Source organism: Alnus glutinosa, chromosome 1 (assembly GCF_958979055.1).
Source record: "Alnus glutinosa chromosome 1, dhAlnGlut1.1, whole genome shotgun sequence".
NCBI classification, from domain to species: Eukaryota; Viridiplantae; Streptophyta; class Magnoliopsida; order Fagales; family Betulaceae; genus Alnus; species Alnus glutinosa.
The window spans coordinates 43,356,315-43,376,419 of record NC_084886.1 but is presented as its reverse complement, the minus strand read 5'-3'; the positions used below and the strand labels follow the sequence as shown (position 1 = coordinate 43,376,419).

General features: G+C 32.0%; 1 protein-coding gene across 1 annotated transcript; it reads right to left on the bottom strand.

Annotated features, from left to right (window-relative positions):
• Positions 1 to 436: 436 nt before the first annotated feature.
• Positions 437 to 19,421, bottom strand: LOC133860528 (uncharacterized). The gene is given in 6 exon segments (XM_062296117.1): positions 437 to 1,483; positions 13,703 to 13,757; positions 14,190 to 14,246; positions 14,282 to 14,331; positions 14,333 to 14,403; positions 19,267 to 19,421. Coding segments are annotated over 6 exon segments (1,422 nt in total). The 5' UTR covers positions 19,409 to 19,421.
• Between the last annotated feature and the right edge of the window lie 684 nt (positions 19,422 to 20,105).

The following is a 20,105-nucleotide window of genomic DNA, read 5'->3' as shown; positions in this document are numbered from 1 at the left end:
CAAAAAATATCCACTCGATAATGTTGCTCAATTGTAAAGTCCGCTTGTTGATGGCGAGCTCGACCTCGTCTCGCAACATAACGAGCACTCATATATGGGACATCTATATTGCGTTTCTCGCAAAATGACTTCACATTGGTAAGTAAATCATCTCATTTATCATCTCTATATTGTTGGATATATGCTTTAGTGGATGAAACAAGATTCATGGCACTTAAAATATCTTGAGATTTTGATTGCAATTCTTGACATAGATGATCAGTGATCTGCATTGTTTCTTTCATGAGGTGCAAGATGAAGACAAATTCAAATGAAGTCATTACTTGATAAACTGAATCTGCTTCTGCTCGTTGGGAAGAAGTAGTTCCTACATCAATTATTTTAAGAAGAACTTCACAAGCTGGACTAAATATTTTGATCAAGCTAGAAACTGATCTCAAGTGAGAACTCCAACGAGTATCTCCAGCCCGTTGTAAATTACAATTTGATTAAGTCCCCTTCCACTCTGAATCTCATCAATTTCAATTAGGTAAGCAATTTCAGCAGTTTGGGCAATCCGCAATTCTTCAAATCGACTACACGAAGCACAAACAATATTAACAATAAAAGTCAAATTAGTAAAAAATTGATGAACAGGAATAACTTCCTTTGATGCTGCTACTAATGCCAATTGCAAACGATGTGCGAAACAATGAATGTAGTAGGCATATGGGCAATCATTTGAAACCAAAGCTTGCAACCCATTCCACCCACCTCGCATGTTACTTGCGCCGTCATATCCTTGTCCTCGAATATTTTCAATCGCTAACTTATGTTGAGACAATACAAAATACATACCATTTTGTAGAGTTGCTGCCGCAGTATTAGAGACATGAACAAGCCCAAAAAAGCGTTCCCGCACAAAACCATCTTTGTCAACAAATCTTAAAACTATAGCCATTTGCTCATTCATTGACTCATCACGAGGTTCATCAACAATTATGCAAAACTTTGCATTACCAATTTCTTTGCGAATTGTCTCATTCACTTTGGTTGAAAAAATATGTAAAATTTCTTTTTGTATCACTGGTGATGTGTAAGAGGCATTTTTTTGAGCTTTAGCTATCACTTCAGCAATTTGTTCATTATATGAAACTATCAAATTCAATATTTCAAGAAAATTTTCACGATTCGTTGAATCCACACTTTCATCCCGACCTCTAAAAGCAATACCTTGAAATGCCAACATTCGAACAACTTCAATTGAAGCTTTTAACTGCAGTCGATTGTTTGCAATTTGTTCAGAAGTGAAATTTTCAAACACATTTTGTATGTGTTGAGACTGGTTCTTTAAGTCTTCATATGACCTTTCAGCAATTCTATTAAATGAATTATGATCTTTTCCTATATGATTGAGAAAAGCACAATTTTTTCCATCTCTAACTTTCTTCCAATTCCTGAATCCATCTATAGTGAATACACGTTGCGTAGGATGCACAGATGGCTTATTAAAGAGAAAACATGGTAAACAAAATGCTGCATCTTTTTCCTTCGAATATTCAAGCCATGTAGAAAATAAATTGAACCACGAATGTTGAAAGCTACGAAGATGATTTTGATTTCCAGATTTTGGGTACTCTTTAAGGATAAATTGGTACGGACCAGCTTGAATGTAAGCTCGTCGAATTTCATCCCGTTGATTAACATTATACTCCCATATTTAACGACGCAATCCAGGATCAAACTCCAATGAACTAATATCAAACTCATTGACGTCAATTCTTCGAGATTTTTTAGAAGAATTTTCAGAAACTATGATATCAGAAGTTGGCGACGATGTATCACTAACATTGGTATTTGAACTTTGTGCATTTTTTCTTTTGAAAAAGTCAAATATTGTATTTGGCTTTCCCATCATCTACAAATAAATTTACATAATTATATTGGAGTATTTAGAAAAGTAAGAAAAAAATATTTGTAAGTTAACAATTAATGAACTCACATAAAGAATAATATAATATAATAGTTTTCACATGTCAAATTCTCCAATTAATTGTTTAGACTTATAAACTATAATAACAAATATTCTCAATATTTAATAACCATAATATTCTAATTACAATACCACTTATATTAGGAATTGAGCTTAGAAAACTAACCCCAAAAAGTAGGACCTGTGTTGAGTGATTTTGTACCGCCTTTGTATTGCAAATTAATTATTATTCTGTATCATAAAAATCAGATTAAATCAACTATTTTCAAAATTTTATCCTTACACAAAACAATTAACAAACCTATTAAAAAAAAAAAAATTAAAGTTTTGTAAAATTTTATCCGTACACACTCTGTGAAGGCATTATCCCACAAAAGCTTGAATTTAAATTATTTAATTATGTATATTGGGCAGAGATAAATGTCACAAAAGCTTAAAGCTTTTTGACAAGTCAAGTCACAAAGTTGAAAACAACTATCTTTCAATTTTCTAGTCCAGAGACTTCCATAAAACAAATAAAAAAGGGAAAAGTACATATAACCCCCTCAAACTACCACATCATTGTCAATGTACCCCCAAACTACCAATTGTGTCAATCTCCCCCCTTAAACTACCAGAAAATGTCAATGTCCCCCTAATGACAAAAATGCCCTTCCTAAAATTATTAAAATAAAATAAAAACTAAAAAAAACTTATTAAAAAAATATAAAATAACAAAAATTTATTCCAAAAAAAAAACTGTTTTTTTTTTAAAAAAAAAATAATAATATTTTTCAGTTTTTTTTTTCTTTTAAAAAAAATTGTTCTTTTTCGTTTTTTTTTTAATTTAATAAAAACAGGTTTTTTTTTTTAAAAAAAACATTTGTTTTATTTTTAAAAAATAAATAAATAAATTTCAGTTATTTTTTGTTTTTTCGTTTTTTTTTTCTTTCAAAAAAAATTGTTCTTTTTTGTTTTTTAATTTAATAAAAACTGGTTTTTTTAAAAAATAAATAAATAAATAAATAAATTTCAGTTATTTTTTGTTTTTTTGTTTTTTCATTTTTTTTCTTTAAAAAAAAATTGTTCTTTTTCATTTTTTAATTTAATAAAAACTGGTTTTTCTTTTTTTTTTTTTCATTTGTTTTATTTTTAAAAATAAATAAATAAATCTCAGTTAAAAAATTGTTCTTTTTTTTTTAAAAATAAAAAAATAAAAAAAATTGTTCTTTTTTTTTTAAAAAAAAAAATCGTTTTTTATTTAATTTTTTTAAAAATATTTAATTTTTAGTTTTTTATTTTATTTATTTTATTTATTTTTTAAGTTTTTTAGTTTTAGTTTTAATTTTTTGAATTTATGAGTACATTTTTGTCTTATTCAAAAACAATTAGGGTTATTTTTGTCTTTTTGTTGGTCTTAAGGGGGACATTAACATTTTTTTGTAGTTTAGGGAGGGACATTGACACAATTGGTAGTTTATGGGGTACATTGACAATTAAGTGGTACTTTGAGGGGGTTATGTGTACTTTTCCTAATAAAAAAATAATTGTTTTCAACTTTCAAGAGGTAGAGACTCTCTCACTCTCCTGGTCTCTTCTCCTTCTGCAGAGAGGCGATAGCAAACAAAAGAAAAAGTCATAAATAGTAATCATCAACAAAAAAATAGGAGTAGATTACCATAGCATCTCGTCACTGCCGTGGACCTACCTGGTGTGCAAAGCGATAATTTTGTGCTTACTGCTTGGCCGTTGTGTTGGATTTGGTGTGCAAATTGGAAACTGCAGTGGGTCGGCTGAGGGGTGGAGAAGAGTACAGAGGTATACTTGTTTTAGGGTTTTTTTTTTTTTTTTTAATTAATTAATTTTTTTTTCAAAATTTGAGTTGTTTGGCTGTGTTGGAACTAAAAACACCCCTCTTAATTAAGTGCATGCCGGCTTTTGATGTTTAGAGACTACAACTACAACAAATATGTGGATTTGGGCTTTTTTATAGGTTTATTTGGTCAAGGAACAAAAATTAATTGGGTAAGGGCCAACAAATTGAGAAGGGGCCAATGGGCTAATTTTTATTTTTATTTTTTTCAAGATTTTTTTTATCCTTATAAATTTTTTTTTCCAAAAAAGTGAGGGGGAGCCATGGCCCCTGCCGGCCCCCCCTCTCCTCCGTCTCTGCATCTTGCAAAGGGGTGGTGTGTGTGTGTGTGTGTTTGTTGTTAAAATTTTGGCAGAAAATTTAATGGAAAAAACTATTTCTTATTTGGTCAAAATTCAAATCCTTAATGTCAAAATTAAAAATTCTAAGTTATTATATATATGTTACAAGTCCAAAGTTCTAGGGGGATAAGGCAATTTCTTTATTTCTTTTTATCAATTCTCATATGTAGATGGCTACAACTTTGATTTAAATCCATAGCTAATTTAGGGAAGTGCTACCCGCATTTGCTCTATTACTCAAAAAAATAATAATTAAATAATAATTGAAGCTCTATTAAATTACTAACCCAATCTCAGATCAAATGTATTATGTTGTTGTTATTGCACTTTTTTTTTCTTTTTTCTTTTTTTCTTTTAGTTCTTATAATTTTCATTGAGTAATGTTATTAGCTATTTAGCTTGTATTAGTTTCATTGTGTAATTTATAATTTATTTGTGGAATTTTAATTTGCTCTTTATTGAATTGTTTTAATGAAGTACGGACAGTGGACTTATGGTTTTATCACTGGACTGAACAATGGACTCTTTGTCTGTCTTGTTGTTATGGCTTCTCCTGTTTCAAAATGGTGATATTATTGCTTTTGGAATGTGTTTGTTTTTGAATTCTTAGATGTTTGATGAGAGTATCTTGGTCGAATCTAATGATTCAGGGAAAACATCAGTTGTTTGCAGTTAGGTGTGATATCTATAAATTAATGGATTCTAGAACTCGATATTAGAATTAATATATTAATATTATTGGATTAATCCCATTTTCTTTTTTTTTTGTTAATAGGCCTGAAGCCAAACCTGGGCTTTGATTAACCTTGGTCTTGAGAGAAGGAAAGCCTGTATGACCAAAACAGATTGTTGGGAAAAAAAAGTGATTGGGCCACAAATCTAAATTAGGCCCAACATTGTGCACAAAAATTTCGAACTTCTAGCAATCATATATATGACCAAAGCTCATTGGTCTATATTCTTTTAAGTATTTGAAGATCATGTTCAGGAACGGATCCAGGTTTTGCAAATTGGGAGGGATAAATTGAAAATAATAATAATAATAATTAGGGGGCCAAAACTAAAAATAAAAAATAAAATTTGAGGGGTAAAATTTTATTTTTCTTTTTTTGAAATTTATTTTTTTGGGCGGGGGGAACACTTGGCTCCTCAAGGTCTAAGGTGACTCTGCCCCTGATCATGTTTGAACAGCTATCAACCAGCTTGTGGACGACCGCTTCTGTTTTCCAACTCAAAAATAAGGTTTTGACACAGTATTTTTCAATATATATATATATATATATATATATATATATATAAAAGAAAAGGAAAAAGAAAATAAAACCCAAAGAAAGACAACCTTAACCCTATTGAACCACATAACTAGGGGGGTGCAAAACCCGCAATCCCCGCCCCACCCCGCCCCGCAGAGGACTGGGTTTTCGAATTTTTTTGCGGGTTAGGATCTTAATTTGAGAAATTTATGCGGGGCGGGGCGGGTTGCGGGTTTAGCCTTTTAAAAAATGCGGGTCCCTGCCCCGCCCCGCACCGCACAAAGGGGAAGGAAAAAAAAAACTAGCTCTATGGTTTAATTTCATTGTGTGAGAAATACAATTTTTATGGTTCAATTTCATAGGATGTTAAAGTGTACACATTTTTATTGTATTGTTATTTGAAATAATATTTTCATTACTTTTGGAAAAGACAAGAAAATTGATTACATGGAATAGTGAAATATTATAACTTTTTATTCTTTACATTTATTCAATTATACTTTGTTGATTGGAGAAAATAGAAATCATGTTTCTTAGAATTTTATCTTATAATTAATAAGGCTTTTAGTTTAAAAGGCTAATTCCATGAAAAATGTTCTTGAATGGAAATATGAATTTAATTTTTTATTTAAAAAACTAGTATTTTGTTTGAATTTTTATTTTTTACAAAATAAAATCAAAATTACGTAAATGCCACTTAAAATACCCGCTCCTCCCCGAAATACCCGCAATCCCCGCCCCGCACAAACCCACCCCGCAGTGATCCGCCCCGCACGGTTAGTATTTATCAAATGCGGTTTGCGGGTTGGAAATTTCCAACCCGCAAAGGTGCGGGGCGGGGCCAAAAAAGGCGAAAACCCGCACCGCCCCGCCCCATGCACACCCCTACACATAACTATTATTACATTGAAATCAATGGATTAAAAACCTGTCTCTCCGGAAACATGAACACACACATCGATCAAACGTATAGAAAATAGTTAATAATAAAATCATTAAATACGAAAATATCTTAACATCAACACCCCTAAACTAGCAAATACATAGAGTAATTAAATATATCAACAATAACAAGCGCAAAATATATTTATATAAATCATAATTTTGTAATAGGAAAGTTCAGTCTTGTAGCTCTCATCATAATAAAAAAATTGACAGTCATATAATAGTTCCATCTCCTTTTTACATCCCAATTATTCTTTTAAATTTATTTTCTTATAAAATAACTAATGATATCTTTTAACATTTTATTCTAAGCTTTAAGAAGTTTGCACATTTACATAATAGCAAGTGTTTAGAAATGTATTACTATTTGGGTTCAGAATTAATTCTCTCAACTATAATGATTGTTGGTTTACAATAAATTAAAGGAAAAACTGTACCATTGGTCCATGTGAATGACCTAATTTACAAATCACTTCATGTGGTATAAAAAATAATTATAAGGTCATTGTGGTAGACGAAAATTACAATTTATTCCCTGAAGTCGTTTTATGTCTACAAACTTAACAGAAACTGTTAGATTGCCACGTCAGTCCAATAAAAACGCGACACGTCTCACTCTTAATAAAAAAAATATATATTAAAAATAAAAAACTTTAAATTTAAATTTAAATTTTATTTTTATTTTTATTTAAAAAAAAAATGAAAGGGGGGATTTGGGAGGTTGCTGGCCTGCAAACCACCCCCAGAGGTGGCTGTGGATGGGGCTAGGAGTGGTGCACTGCCACCCCCGGCCCATGGGGGAGGTGGTGACCCACCCCAAAGGTGGCGCCGGCCACCGCTAAGGGTGACTCGCAGGCCACTCCCTTCCCAAGCTGACAGCCACCTCTCAAGCCCTATTCAATTTTTTTAAAAAAATAAAAAATAAAAATTTAAAATTTGAAGTTATAAATTTTTAAGTTTTTAATTTTTAATATATTAATATTTATTTTATTAAGAGCGACACGTGTCGCGTTTTTATTATACTGACGTGGCAACCTTACGATTTTTGTTAAGTTCGTGGACGGAAAACGACTTTAGGGAATAATTTGTAATTTTTGCTTATCACAATGGCCTAATAATTTTTTTTATACCACATATAATAATTTATAATTAAGTTAACCACAAAATTCAATGATTCAATTTTCTTTAAATTAAATCACGTGGAGTTACTATCCATACCCATAAAAGAAAGCCGTCTATGGAGCTTTTCAGATTTATTACGGTTTTCTATTAAGTGCCACATGCACTACCAGGCCATTTAAGAAGATTGGGCTGATTGCCCACAGACTAGGTACACAAATATCGGATTTAGAGTGGATGAAGCCCAACATATACCCAACTTGGTCCTACGCACTTGCCAATGAAACAGAAACCTTAGACTTCTCACAAAAACATTCAAGAAGACAAAAACTAACAGCTTCTGAAGTATCTTTTCTGCAGAAACTTATATAATGGAATTGAAGTGGATATAAGTCTACCTTTGAATGTCAAAGGAATTAGGTTTTGCTGCAAATTAACCTATTTATATATGCGAATATAATAATTTGGGTGTTCCATTCTAATTCAGTGAGCAAGATAATACAACATCACAGACGTTATTCTACTGCAACTATGCTTCTTGAGCTGACTCACTGCTTCTCTCACTTGGGATATATTGGCTCTTCTCTTCTTCTTTTTTGGTGTAAATTTGCTAGTTTACTTCTAGCTTTGGCTATGTTTCTGACTTATTATTATTATTTTTTTAAAAAAAAAAAAAAAAAAAAAACAAACAAACAAACAAACAAACAATTGAGTAAAACTTCGTTTCTGACTTGCATGCTCACCTGCCTGTGCAGCTATTGGGAAAGCTTGGGCAAAGTGGATGTAGATAAACGAGCCCACCTAAGGGTACGTACTTCAGTTGCACATTCAAAACGAAATTGTTACATATCGGTCCACGCGCGTTCATGACTAAAATGAGCCTATTTTCGTTGAAATTTCGGGACCCGCTTATCTGGAACAGGTGGATATATCCCGCGCCATAGACTACTCCTACTTGGAACAGGCAAGCTTTGCAGCTTCGATCTTCTTGGTGGGCAGTCAGAATTTCACTAAAATTCAAATAACCTAATTGTAGAGAATCGTCATCCATTCTAATGCTATGTTTCTTTCGACGTAAAAATATTTTCAATGAAAAAATTATTTCCCTCAAAATATTTTTCGGTGTTTAACTTGTATAAAAAAATCACTGATGACGTAAAACGGAATTTGGCGAAGTTCGGCCGCCGGAATTCGGCCAATTTCGCCGAAATCTGGCCAAAATTTGGCAGAAATTTCCAAATTCCAACAGAAATTTTTAGATTCCAGCTAAACTGGCCGAAATATGGTTCGTTGGAATCTAGAGACGTCGCCGAATTCCAGCAATCGGATACCAAAATTCGAGTATCTTCGGCTGTAGAGTCAGGCTACCAACAAACTCCAATGTCCGGCGGTGACAGATTCCCACAAACCTGCGTGCAAAAATAAAGAGTTTAAATTCAAAAAATAATTTACGAAAATCGTAAATCGTTTTCTAAAAATTAATGAGGCTTTTACGGTCAAACTGAAAATGATTTCTATTGACCATTATTTTTGCCCCCATCAAACACCAAAAAATACCAAAAACATTTTACACCGAAACAAACGGAGCATAAGTCACACTTTTTCCCTTAACCAATTCCTTATTTCAAAGTAAAACTTCACTTACCACTAATGATCTTTCATCACATTTACAATTTATATTTAAACTTTAAAATGTATCAATTTAAGATCATTATCTTTTAATTTTTTGCAACGTCAATCATCCCGTCTAAATTTAACGTTAAATATATCTTCTTTGTTTTCACTTCACTTCGTGTAGAGGATCCTCGATATCCGTCCTAAGTCACACTTTTTCCCTTAATCTATTCCTTAATTAAATAATTATTCCAAGTGATCTAGATGTTTTGTTTTGGACGTATGCAATGAAGCAAGCACACGGATGGCGTGTAGTGATAGCTTTGTAGACTTGCTACATAGGTGTTGAGACTTTGAGTCACTACAAACAAAAAAAGAAAAAAAGAAAAGAAAAGAAAAAGCATGATGGCTTGATCGAGTTGCTTAATATATTCATAGCTCGATAATGTTGGGGTTTAAAAAAATGGGCTTCCACTAAAGAATCGTTTAAAATATTCTCTAAAGCTTTTAAACTGCGAAGCACAATGGCTTGAAACATTCACACACAGATGGTGTTTGTTTAAGATAATTAATCCCATTAATCATTATCTTTATTAAGGTTTTCAAGTTTGAAGGCTTACACACATGCATGATTGTTGAAGACATGAAACATATGGAAGTAATTTCTTTGCAAGATTCAACATAATGAATTATTCTGTTGGGCTTTAGCCAACCCAGTGTCTCCAATTCAAGGAGTAGAACATGAAAGTATGTCTCTAATTAAGTACTTTGCTTTCCACTTTTTGGAGAGTTTGCTGCGTTCATTTGGGAAAATTTTTTTATTTAGCAACTTAATTCGCGTTCCTTTGCTTTAAAAATTATATATAGCCACCAAAATCATGCATGTGCATATATAGAGATATATATTAATTCAACTGGATACTATCAGCCAATTAAAAACAACAAAGAGGGTTGTTAGGGGGAGGCCAATTAAAAACAACCTTTTTTTTTTCAAATTTTTTTTTATTTTTATGAATTTGTAGTAAAAATTGTAATATATGGTCCAATCATTTTCCAAAAGCAAACTGTAATCAGATCGATTCTCAAAGCTGCCAACATTTTATGTAAAATTTTCCTTCCTTGATTTCAACAAATGGAAAGACAATTAATACTTAAGTCTCTACTAAAGTCATTATTAATTGCTGTTAATTACAAAGTTAGAACGCTATGGGCCTATGGCTATTCAGTTGGTTGACTTTTGCAGTTACTTAAACTCCATGACATCCGGCCATTAATCAACTGATGATCATCAGCTAGCAGACCCAATTAGGTTTTATGTCCATAACAGTTTGACTGTTAAGTCCATGGTCAACATTACCAGAAGATTATATGGAATTTACTCCCAAAACCGAACAAATTTGCTAACCTTACTGAAAACGAAGTTAGTGGGTTTTGTTAAATCAAGCATTATGAGAGTAACATCACATAATCCGACAAATCAACGAAAAAAAGAGGCATTCGTTTTACAAAATTGAGAATTATTTGCGTATAAAGAGGGGCTTACTCGTGGCATATATTGTAGGTGATAGGCTAGGGTAGCATTATTAGGAAGTAACATTAGCTGTTGAAAAAATCCAAAAGTAGATGAAAAAAGAAGATCCAAAGAACACGTCGTTTTAGAACGTGGACTTTATAAATATATCTTTGAGAGGTAGCATTGAATCTGGACTAAGCATCTTAATTTCTTCCATTCTTAGTCCTACTCCTATCAATTAATCCATGTTCCATACATCGCAATCTCAGGCCATTGCTTTTAATTTCTTTTGCTGCCACTGCAGCAGGAACGTACTATTGGATCAAGTTTCGATTGTCATCATCTTCGCCACTGTCATCAATCGTAATATATATATATTCTCCTATATCGATCGCAATATTCAACCTACCACAACATGCACCTTGAACAGTTCAAATCACTGTGTATTTTTTGACGATATATAAAAAAATGAGACTATGATCAAACGTTTAAGCTAGGGTAGAGAATGTCACTAAAAAAATAAACGACGCCAATTATTTAGTGTCGTTTTATTGATGACATTTGCATATTGTCATGATACATCGGTAAAAAAATTATTTTCGCAACGTTTCTATACGAAACGACAACGTCAACTTGACGACGTTATTTATTGCTTAAAACGACGTCACAAGTAACGTCGTTCGCAGTATATACTGCTGGCAGCTCAGTTAAAGTTACAAGATTTTTGGTCCCTCTCCCTCCCCCTCCCCCTTCTGCCTATTCGTTTTTAGTGGCATGGGGTGATGGATGTGTATGCATTCGCTTTATGTATGAATGACATTTTGATAGTTACTGATCTGGTCAATCTGCCACATGAAAACGTAACCTTGGACGGTTAACTAATAGATATCCTCGTATCTCACTGTCGTGATTCTCCTCTATCCCTACGAGGCTATGAAACTAGCCAAAATGGTATAGATACACACGAATGATGATGACTCTCCAATCTTCCTGTGCTTAGGTGTAAAGGCAAACCATTCAGAAGTCGACACACACGCCCCCCCCCCATGCCAAAATTTAGTCATAGGTTGACATTCCTGTTCAAAAAAATTAGCTTAAAGCGCATCGAAATAATTCAAATTTAATTAGAAATATTTTAAGAGTTGATAATTTTGTACACGACTTACAAACACAACTTCAATTCAAAACATTAAAAAAAAAAAAAAAAATTTGACACATTTAATTAAATAAATTAAATTATAATTAACCTATATAATTTTATTACATATCATATTTTGACACAATTCGAACCTAAACTAATCGAAACACGAATGAAAAACCCTAGTAAAAATGGTCAAAGGATAAGATTCGTAGGTGGTTGAACGCCGTCCAATGGAAGGCCAACTTTCAATTGTCCTTAAACAAAGTACACCATGGATCGATCTTCTCCAAGAAAGACCACCAACAGTACCTAGCTACCCGGCCAACGTGGATTGATACTTGCATGATGACCAAAACAATGGTCCCCTACCATGGCAGCCAATATAATTGACACATGTCAGAAACCCAGATCGCTAGCACTGTTCAGGGCAGGGCATTCGAAGACGTGTCGGCATCCGATCGCGGTCTCCCTCCCCACCACCAGTACATGTGTGAAATCTGAGTAAGAAAGCTGATGGAAGGTCGACGTACACCGGCCATTGAACAATCAAATCAAACGTGTATTATCATTAAAATAAGTTCACTTATCATGGACGTCCTTTTGCCGAGTGGAGGCAACAAACAGTACGCCTGTCCGAAAATAATATATATATTTTTGCTAACACTAAAGAATTAAGAATGCTGTTTATGTATATAATTGCACAAGTTATTCCAAATGTAGAGTTAGAAACCAACATAATCACGCATACTTTATAGAAGTGGCAAAGACTATAGGGAACACAAAAACATACTTTAAACTTAAAATTTAGCTTTGCAAGAAGGCGTGCTTGTGAGAGATGAGACATTGGCAGTCAGCTTTTTCTTCTTGCTTTGGCAGCTTCTTTAAAAAAATAATTAATTGGCTGCATATATATTATATAAACCATATAATTTAGAATTTAATTTAATATTTAAACATATATTATCATCCTTCTAGTACTGAAGATTAGAATTAACCATTCCCACGTGAATTCTTGCTCTTTGAGTTCGTCTCCCTTTCTGATTAAAAATATATAAAAGGAGAAAGAAAGAGAATTAATTAGTACTTATGTGTAAACTTCTAGCTAGGTAGGTATATATATAGCATGCGAAATAAGCATTTCAAGTAGGAAAGAATGAATAAATTTTCTTTTTTTTCTCCCTCTTGATTTGCCAAACAACTATGAGTCCGTGACACTTAAAAAAACGTGTTTGGACTATTTCTATTTTATGTCATTTTGATGTCCGACAATGAGTTTTTCTTTATCAATTTCAGTTTGTCCTGTAAGGCACATCCCATATAAAAATATTACTCTACAATTTCTACTTTATCCTCACGTCAAGAATTTGTATCTTTTTATGAAAAGTTGAAAACACAAGTAATGGTATGTGTGATTCTTGTGTCTTTAAAAAAATAATATGATTTTTAAAATTATTATTGAATTTATGATAAATTATTAGTAAATTTTAATTTAATGATAATTTTAAAAATTACATCATTTTTTGAGAGATACAAGAATGACCTTTAGAATTACTAAAAAAATGCTAGTAATAAGCATATATAATATTGGAAGAATATACAAAAAGCTTAAATTGTTAAATATCAAATGTTCACTTGAAAATGCCTTGTTTTTAATTTCTCACTCTATTCAATATAGGAAAAAGGGTTACATGGAAACAAAGAACTAAGGAGTGAGCTCTCTAACAATAAGACCCAAACAGAAAATACAGTGCTAATGAACAAGACAAACAAATAATTGAAAATGATCCAAAAAAATGGCATGATTCAATATATCTCGGGCTGAAAGCCACAAATATTGGGGCCACATACACCAAGACAGTTTCTAATGTAGACTACAGAGAAACCTACTAGAGAAGTCTACTGTAACGGCAACCAAGGAAGGTGGAGACCACATGCAACAGGAAGGGAAGTACAGTAAAAGCCAAATATGTCTTGAACCAAAGACGAGGAGTTTCATATCCAAGATCACTACAAAAAATTTAAATTTTAGTAACTTAACCTTAGTAATGTGCAAAACCCTTTTGCACGTTACTAAAATTTAGTAACGTGATTTTCAGGTGATTAAACCCACAGTTACTAAAATAATTTTAATAACGTGGAAATTGACACCACGTTATTAATTAGTAACGCGTAATATTTCGCACGTTACTAAAAATTTAGTGACCCGCAAAATTGTCGCACGTCACTATTTAGTGGCCTAATATTTTTGCACGTTACTAAAATTAGTGACGTGATAAAATTATCACGTTACTAAATTATAAATTATAAAAATTGTTTTCAAGAAAAAAGCACGTTACTAATGTATATAAAAAGGAAAAAAAATAAAAATTATTTTTTTAGTAACGTGTGTTCACACGTTACTAAATTAAAAAAAAATAAATAAATAAAATAAAAAACTGCCATATGAAGCTGTTGCCAGACGGAAGCAGCCTGGCAGTCCAGGCTTCAATCTCTTTAGAGGAGTTGTGAAGGTATCATTTCTCATCTCTTTAACACCAACATCAAATCGAGGACTTATAACCCCGCACTTGTTCAACCACAAATTTTCCATTCAATTCAACCACAAATTTTTCAGATCTGTGATCGTCAACATACTCAAACTCCACAATATAACCTTCAAAACAAAATTAAAAATAATAAATAAATAAAATTATAAGAACGCAATCGAACAAACCATGGTTCTACATGACCAGAAGAAATCATTGACATGTTGCTACCCCCTCTTCTCGGCAATCAAACAAACACTACAAAATGCATGCAAATAGCCACGTGCATTTTGACACGCGTAAGACGCGTGTCAGATGTGCAAGTCATTAACTGCACAATTTGACACGTGTATTGAGATACACGTGTCAAATCTGACACGTGTATCACAATACACGTGTCAAACCATTTGACACGTGTATCTCAATACACGTGTCAAACCGGTTTTTTTAAAAAAAAAAATTCCAAATTGAATTTTTCATTTAAATAAATTTTTAATTTAATTATTTAATTGTATTTTTAAATTAAATTAAAAATACGATTAAATAATTAAATAAAAAATTCAATTTGGAATTTTTTTTCAATTTAATTTTGTTATTGGTTATTTAAAATTATTTGGTTTAATAAATTTTCGTTTTTTCAAATTTTATTATTTCCGACCACAAATAACGCAATATTGATTTTACCCAACAACAGCACAAAATCATATTACACAAACCAATAGTTAATAACGTTTTCATTAACTACGCAAATATTTACAAATAAAAATTAATTACACAAAACATCTACAAATCTGAAGAGCGTCCATGCGAATCACGAGGTACCGTCCCAGGCGTGTTCTCGCCAACCGGCGATTGCTGCTCAAGGAATGGTGTAGCGGGCGAAGGTGTAGCGACAGTGGAGTGCTGGCTCAGCCGTCGTCCAACGGGCAACAACGTACCAACCGTTGTCGAATTACCTGCAAATAATATAGACAATTAAAGTATATGATATTACTTGCAAAATTAAAGGGGTAATTAAAACAAATTGAAATTAATTTTGTCCTTTACACAATATAAATCATACCTGCAGATGCACTACTAACAGACCCCGTACTACCTACGTGTGCAAAAATGAAATACCTAGTCCATGAAAACCCAAAAAAAAAAAAAAACAGAAATATAAGCATACAAATTACACTAATTAAGCAACATTGCAATAAAAAAATAGAACACAATCCAAAAATTATTACAATTATCAATCAAGAACAAATAAAAATTATTACAATATATATATAGTTATTACAAATTTACATGTGGAACAAAAAATGAAATACAGCAAATAAGGGGCAAAATACTCACTGCCGGTTTGTGGATTTAGGGTTCCTTATATATATACCTGCATATTCGGACCAATTTGTGAAGAAACAATATATAAGTTAGCAAATGTATATATATATATATATATGTTAACATATATATATATAACGTTATATATGACATATATCAACCGGCCACTGAACAGAGAGAGAGAGAGATAAACACTGACCGGAGCAAATGAAGCTAACGGCCGTGCCAAGCTGCCGGAGAGACGTCCCAGTAGAGAGAGAAAGAGAGTGAGAGAGAGAGAGAGAGAGAGAGCCGGTATCGGAACGTACGGGCTGTGAGAGAGGGAGAGCGAGAGAGAGGGAGGGTCGGTGAGAGAGAGACAGTCGGTGAGAGGGAGAGGTGACGACGCCGGAGACACGGCAGAGAGCTCACCACGCCGGCCGGCTGAGCTCGCCGAAGAGACACAGAGAGAGAGAGAGAGAGAGAGAGAGAGAGAGAGAGAGAGAGAGAGAGAATACAGAAATGGGTAGCTTCCACATTTCTTATATATAAATATATATATATATATATATATATATATATATATATATATATATATATATATATATATATATATATATATATATATATATATATATATAATTTAAATAATATATTTTATTTAAAAATTATTATATTTTTAAACAAAACTATATCTTATTACGTTTGGCCAGGTGGCGCGCGGGAGAACTCTCGCGCAGCACCTGGCCAAACAATTGGGCACGTGTACTATATACACGTCTCCAAATGTGATTTTTCTAATATTATAATTATATATAAAATATATTATATATATATTATATCTATTTTATATAAACCCATGCAACCCTAAGTTTATGCACTGCATGTACTGCATGTACACATTGATAAACCCTAAGCCCTAAAACTAAAATATAAACTATAAATTAAATCTAAATATAAACCCTAAATTTAAACCATGACACTAAGTATAAGTATTTATACTATACTACCCCTAACCCTATGTGTATATACTATATATAGCCATGAACCCTAATCTTAAGTGTATGTTATATATATATATAGCTAAAAACCCTAACCCTAAATGTATATACTATATATATCTATAAACCCTAATCCCATATACTATATATAGATATAAACCCTAACTCTACGTGTATATATTATATATTATGTATAGCCATAAACCATAACTCTACGTGTATATGGCTATATATAGTTATAAACCATAACTCTATGTGTATATATTATATACTATGTATAGCCATAAACCCTAACTCTACGTATATATACTATATATAGCTATAAACCCTAACTTAAACTCATGTTGCAATTTTTATTTTTTTTTTGGGTCTACATATATATAGCAGAAATTTGGTTTAATTATGCATATAGTACAATATGTCAATTTAGGGTTAGGGTTTACGTACTTATGAGTATACCATATATATATATATATATATATAACTCATCATATAAACCCTAATCATAAGTGTATGTATTTTATATAGCAAAAAACCATAACCCTAAGTGTATGTACTATATATAGCAAAAAACCATAACCCTAAGTATATGTACTCTATATTATTTTGAATTTTAAAATGGTGGCGCGCGGGATAGTAGAAATTGTATTTAATTTTAAAAAAAATAATTATATATATATATATATAATTTAACAACGTAAAAAAAAAAAAAAAAAAATACAAACCCATGCAGCCCTAAATGTATGTACCACTGTGATAACTAAACCCTAAGCGCTAAAACTAAACTGTAAACTATAAATTAAAACTAAACCCTAACCCTAAAATTAAACTCTAATACTGAGTATATATACTATATTAAACCATAAATAAAAACTAAAACATAACCAAAAAATTAAACTATAACCTTAAGGGTACGTACTATATATAGTCATAAACTCTAACCCTAAATGTATGTACTATATATAGATATAAACCCTAACCGTAAGTGTATGTACTATATATGTACATAAACCCTAACTCTAGGTGTATGTATTATATATGTGCATAAACCGTAAGTGTATGTACTATATATAGTTATAAACCCTAACCCAAAGTGTATGTACTATATATATCTATAAACCGTAACCATGAGTGTATGTACTATATATAGTCATAAACCCTAATCCTAAGTGCATATACTTGATATAGCCATAAACTCTAATCCTTAGTGTATATGGCTATATATATATCGTTACAATCTAATTATAATCAATCTACGATTTAATGTTATATTTAAAAGTGTACAATAATGACACGTGAAAATATATTGACATTATTATTCATAAAATGTAAAATGAATTAAATTATAACCCATAGCCCTAAGTGTATACATTATATATACCTATAAACCCTAAAACCCCTAACCATAAGTGTGTATATTATATATAACGATAAACCCTAATCATAAGTATGTATGTTATATATAGCTATAAACTCTAACCCTAAGTGTATATATTATATATATCGATAAACTCTAACCCTAAGTATATATATTATATATCTATATAGCTATAAATCATAACCCTAAGTGTATATACTATATATAGTCATAAACCCTAACCCTAAGTGTATGTACTATATATAGCTATTGACCTAATTAAGTGTATATACTATATATATCTATAAACCCTATGTGTAAATATTATATATAGTTATAAACCTTAATCCTAAGTGTATGTACTATATATATTGATAAACCATAATCCTAAGTATATATACTATATATAGGTATAAACCCTAGCCCTAAGTGTATATACTATATACAATTATAAACTCTAACCCTAACCTTAAGTGTATGTATTATATAAGGGACTAAATCATAAGTATTTAATTCATTATGTAGCGGGGAACCCTCAAAATAGTTGCATTTACTATATATAGCCATAAATAGCAAGGTTACTGTATATAGTTTATAAACCGTTTACATGCATGCATATCTATATATATAGTATTAATTATAGGTTTTTCAACTTTGTTATGTTTTAATTTTTTTTTTTTGTTTCTAAACGTAGATGGTGTACAAAACTAAACCCTAATTTGAACTATTTGGTTTAATTATATATATAGCACCAAATTTGTTTAATTATGCATATAGTACAATATGTAAATTAGGTTAGGGTTTACGTACTTATTAGTATAATATATATATATAAATAAGGAACCTAAAAAGTATAAATTTCAAGCATAGAATTTACATATAGCATATAGCTTTCAAACCTAATTTTATGCGTATAAGTTATGTACACCGTATTTTCACAGATTTGTATGGTTAATAAGATAAGGAGTTTTTTTTTTATTATTTTTTTTTATTATTTTTTTTTTTTTAGGTTTCAAAAAATTAACACAACACATTTTTTGTTTTTAAATTTATTTTTGGGAAAAATAACAGTTTGACACGTGTACTTAATACACGTGTCAAAATTGGACACGCGTATTATTACACGCGTCCATTTGGACACGAGTATTTAATACTCGTGTCCAATTGGACACGTGTATTAAGTACACGTGTCCAATTGGACGCGTGTATTTAATACGCGTGTCCAATTGGACACGTGTAATAAATACATGCGTCCAATTGTGAAGATGTTACAATTTGACACGTGTTTCCAAGGACACGTGTCAAATTGGACGCGTGTCTACAGTAACCGGTACTGTAGACACGCGTCAAAATGGATGTATTTTTGTAGTGAACTTTGGAGGACAACCTGATCATGACCTGTTGCTTCCCCCTCTTCTCGGCAATGTACATGCTCTTGAGAGCATCATTCAACACACTAACTCTCACCATCCTCACAAATTCAAGCTCCTGAAAATAAAATAATTTAGTTATGTAAAAAAGATAGAAGATAAAAAATTATTTAAGTTCTCACCTGCCCACCTAAATCTCCTCCCGCTTCGAAATCTCTCAGAACCCAAAAACACAGCCAAACTCTTAAGCCACCGTTTTAGTCTCTAATCCCACTCTTATCATTCTCTCTCTCTCTCTCTCTCTCTCTCTCTCTCTCTCTGTGAAAGTCCATCTCCAGAGACCCAGATGAGCAAAACCCAAACCTTTTAAATATTGAAAAAAAAATCAGTTTTCTCTGATAACTGTCAGTGAGATTTATACCATGGAAATCCCTATGATCAAGGACACAAAATCAGACCCAAATCCAAAACCGGACACAGAGAGAGAGAGACAGACAGACAGAGAGAGAGAGACAGAGAGAGTGAGAGTGGCGGAGAGTGCAAGAGAGAGAGTGAGAAAGTGAGAGAGATAGAGAGAGGACGTACTTGTGGTCGATGGAGAGCAACGGCAGGTGGTGGCCGGCGGTGTCTGGAAAGTGAGACAGAGAAAGATGAGTGAGACGACTGAGTTGAGAGAGAGAGAGTATAGCTGCTTTTTAGAAAGGAAAAAAAAATAAAATTTGAAAAAATAAAAAACAAAACAAAAATTAAACTTTTGTTTTTGGATGAGGCGCGCGCGGGACACGAAACTTTCGTGT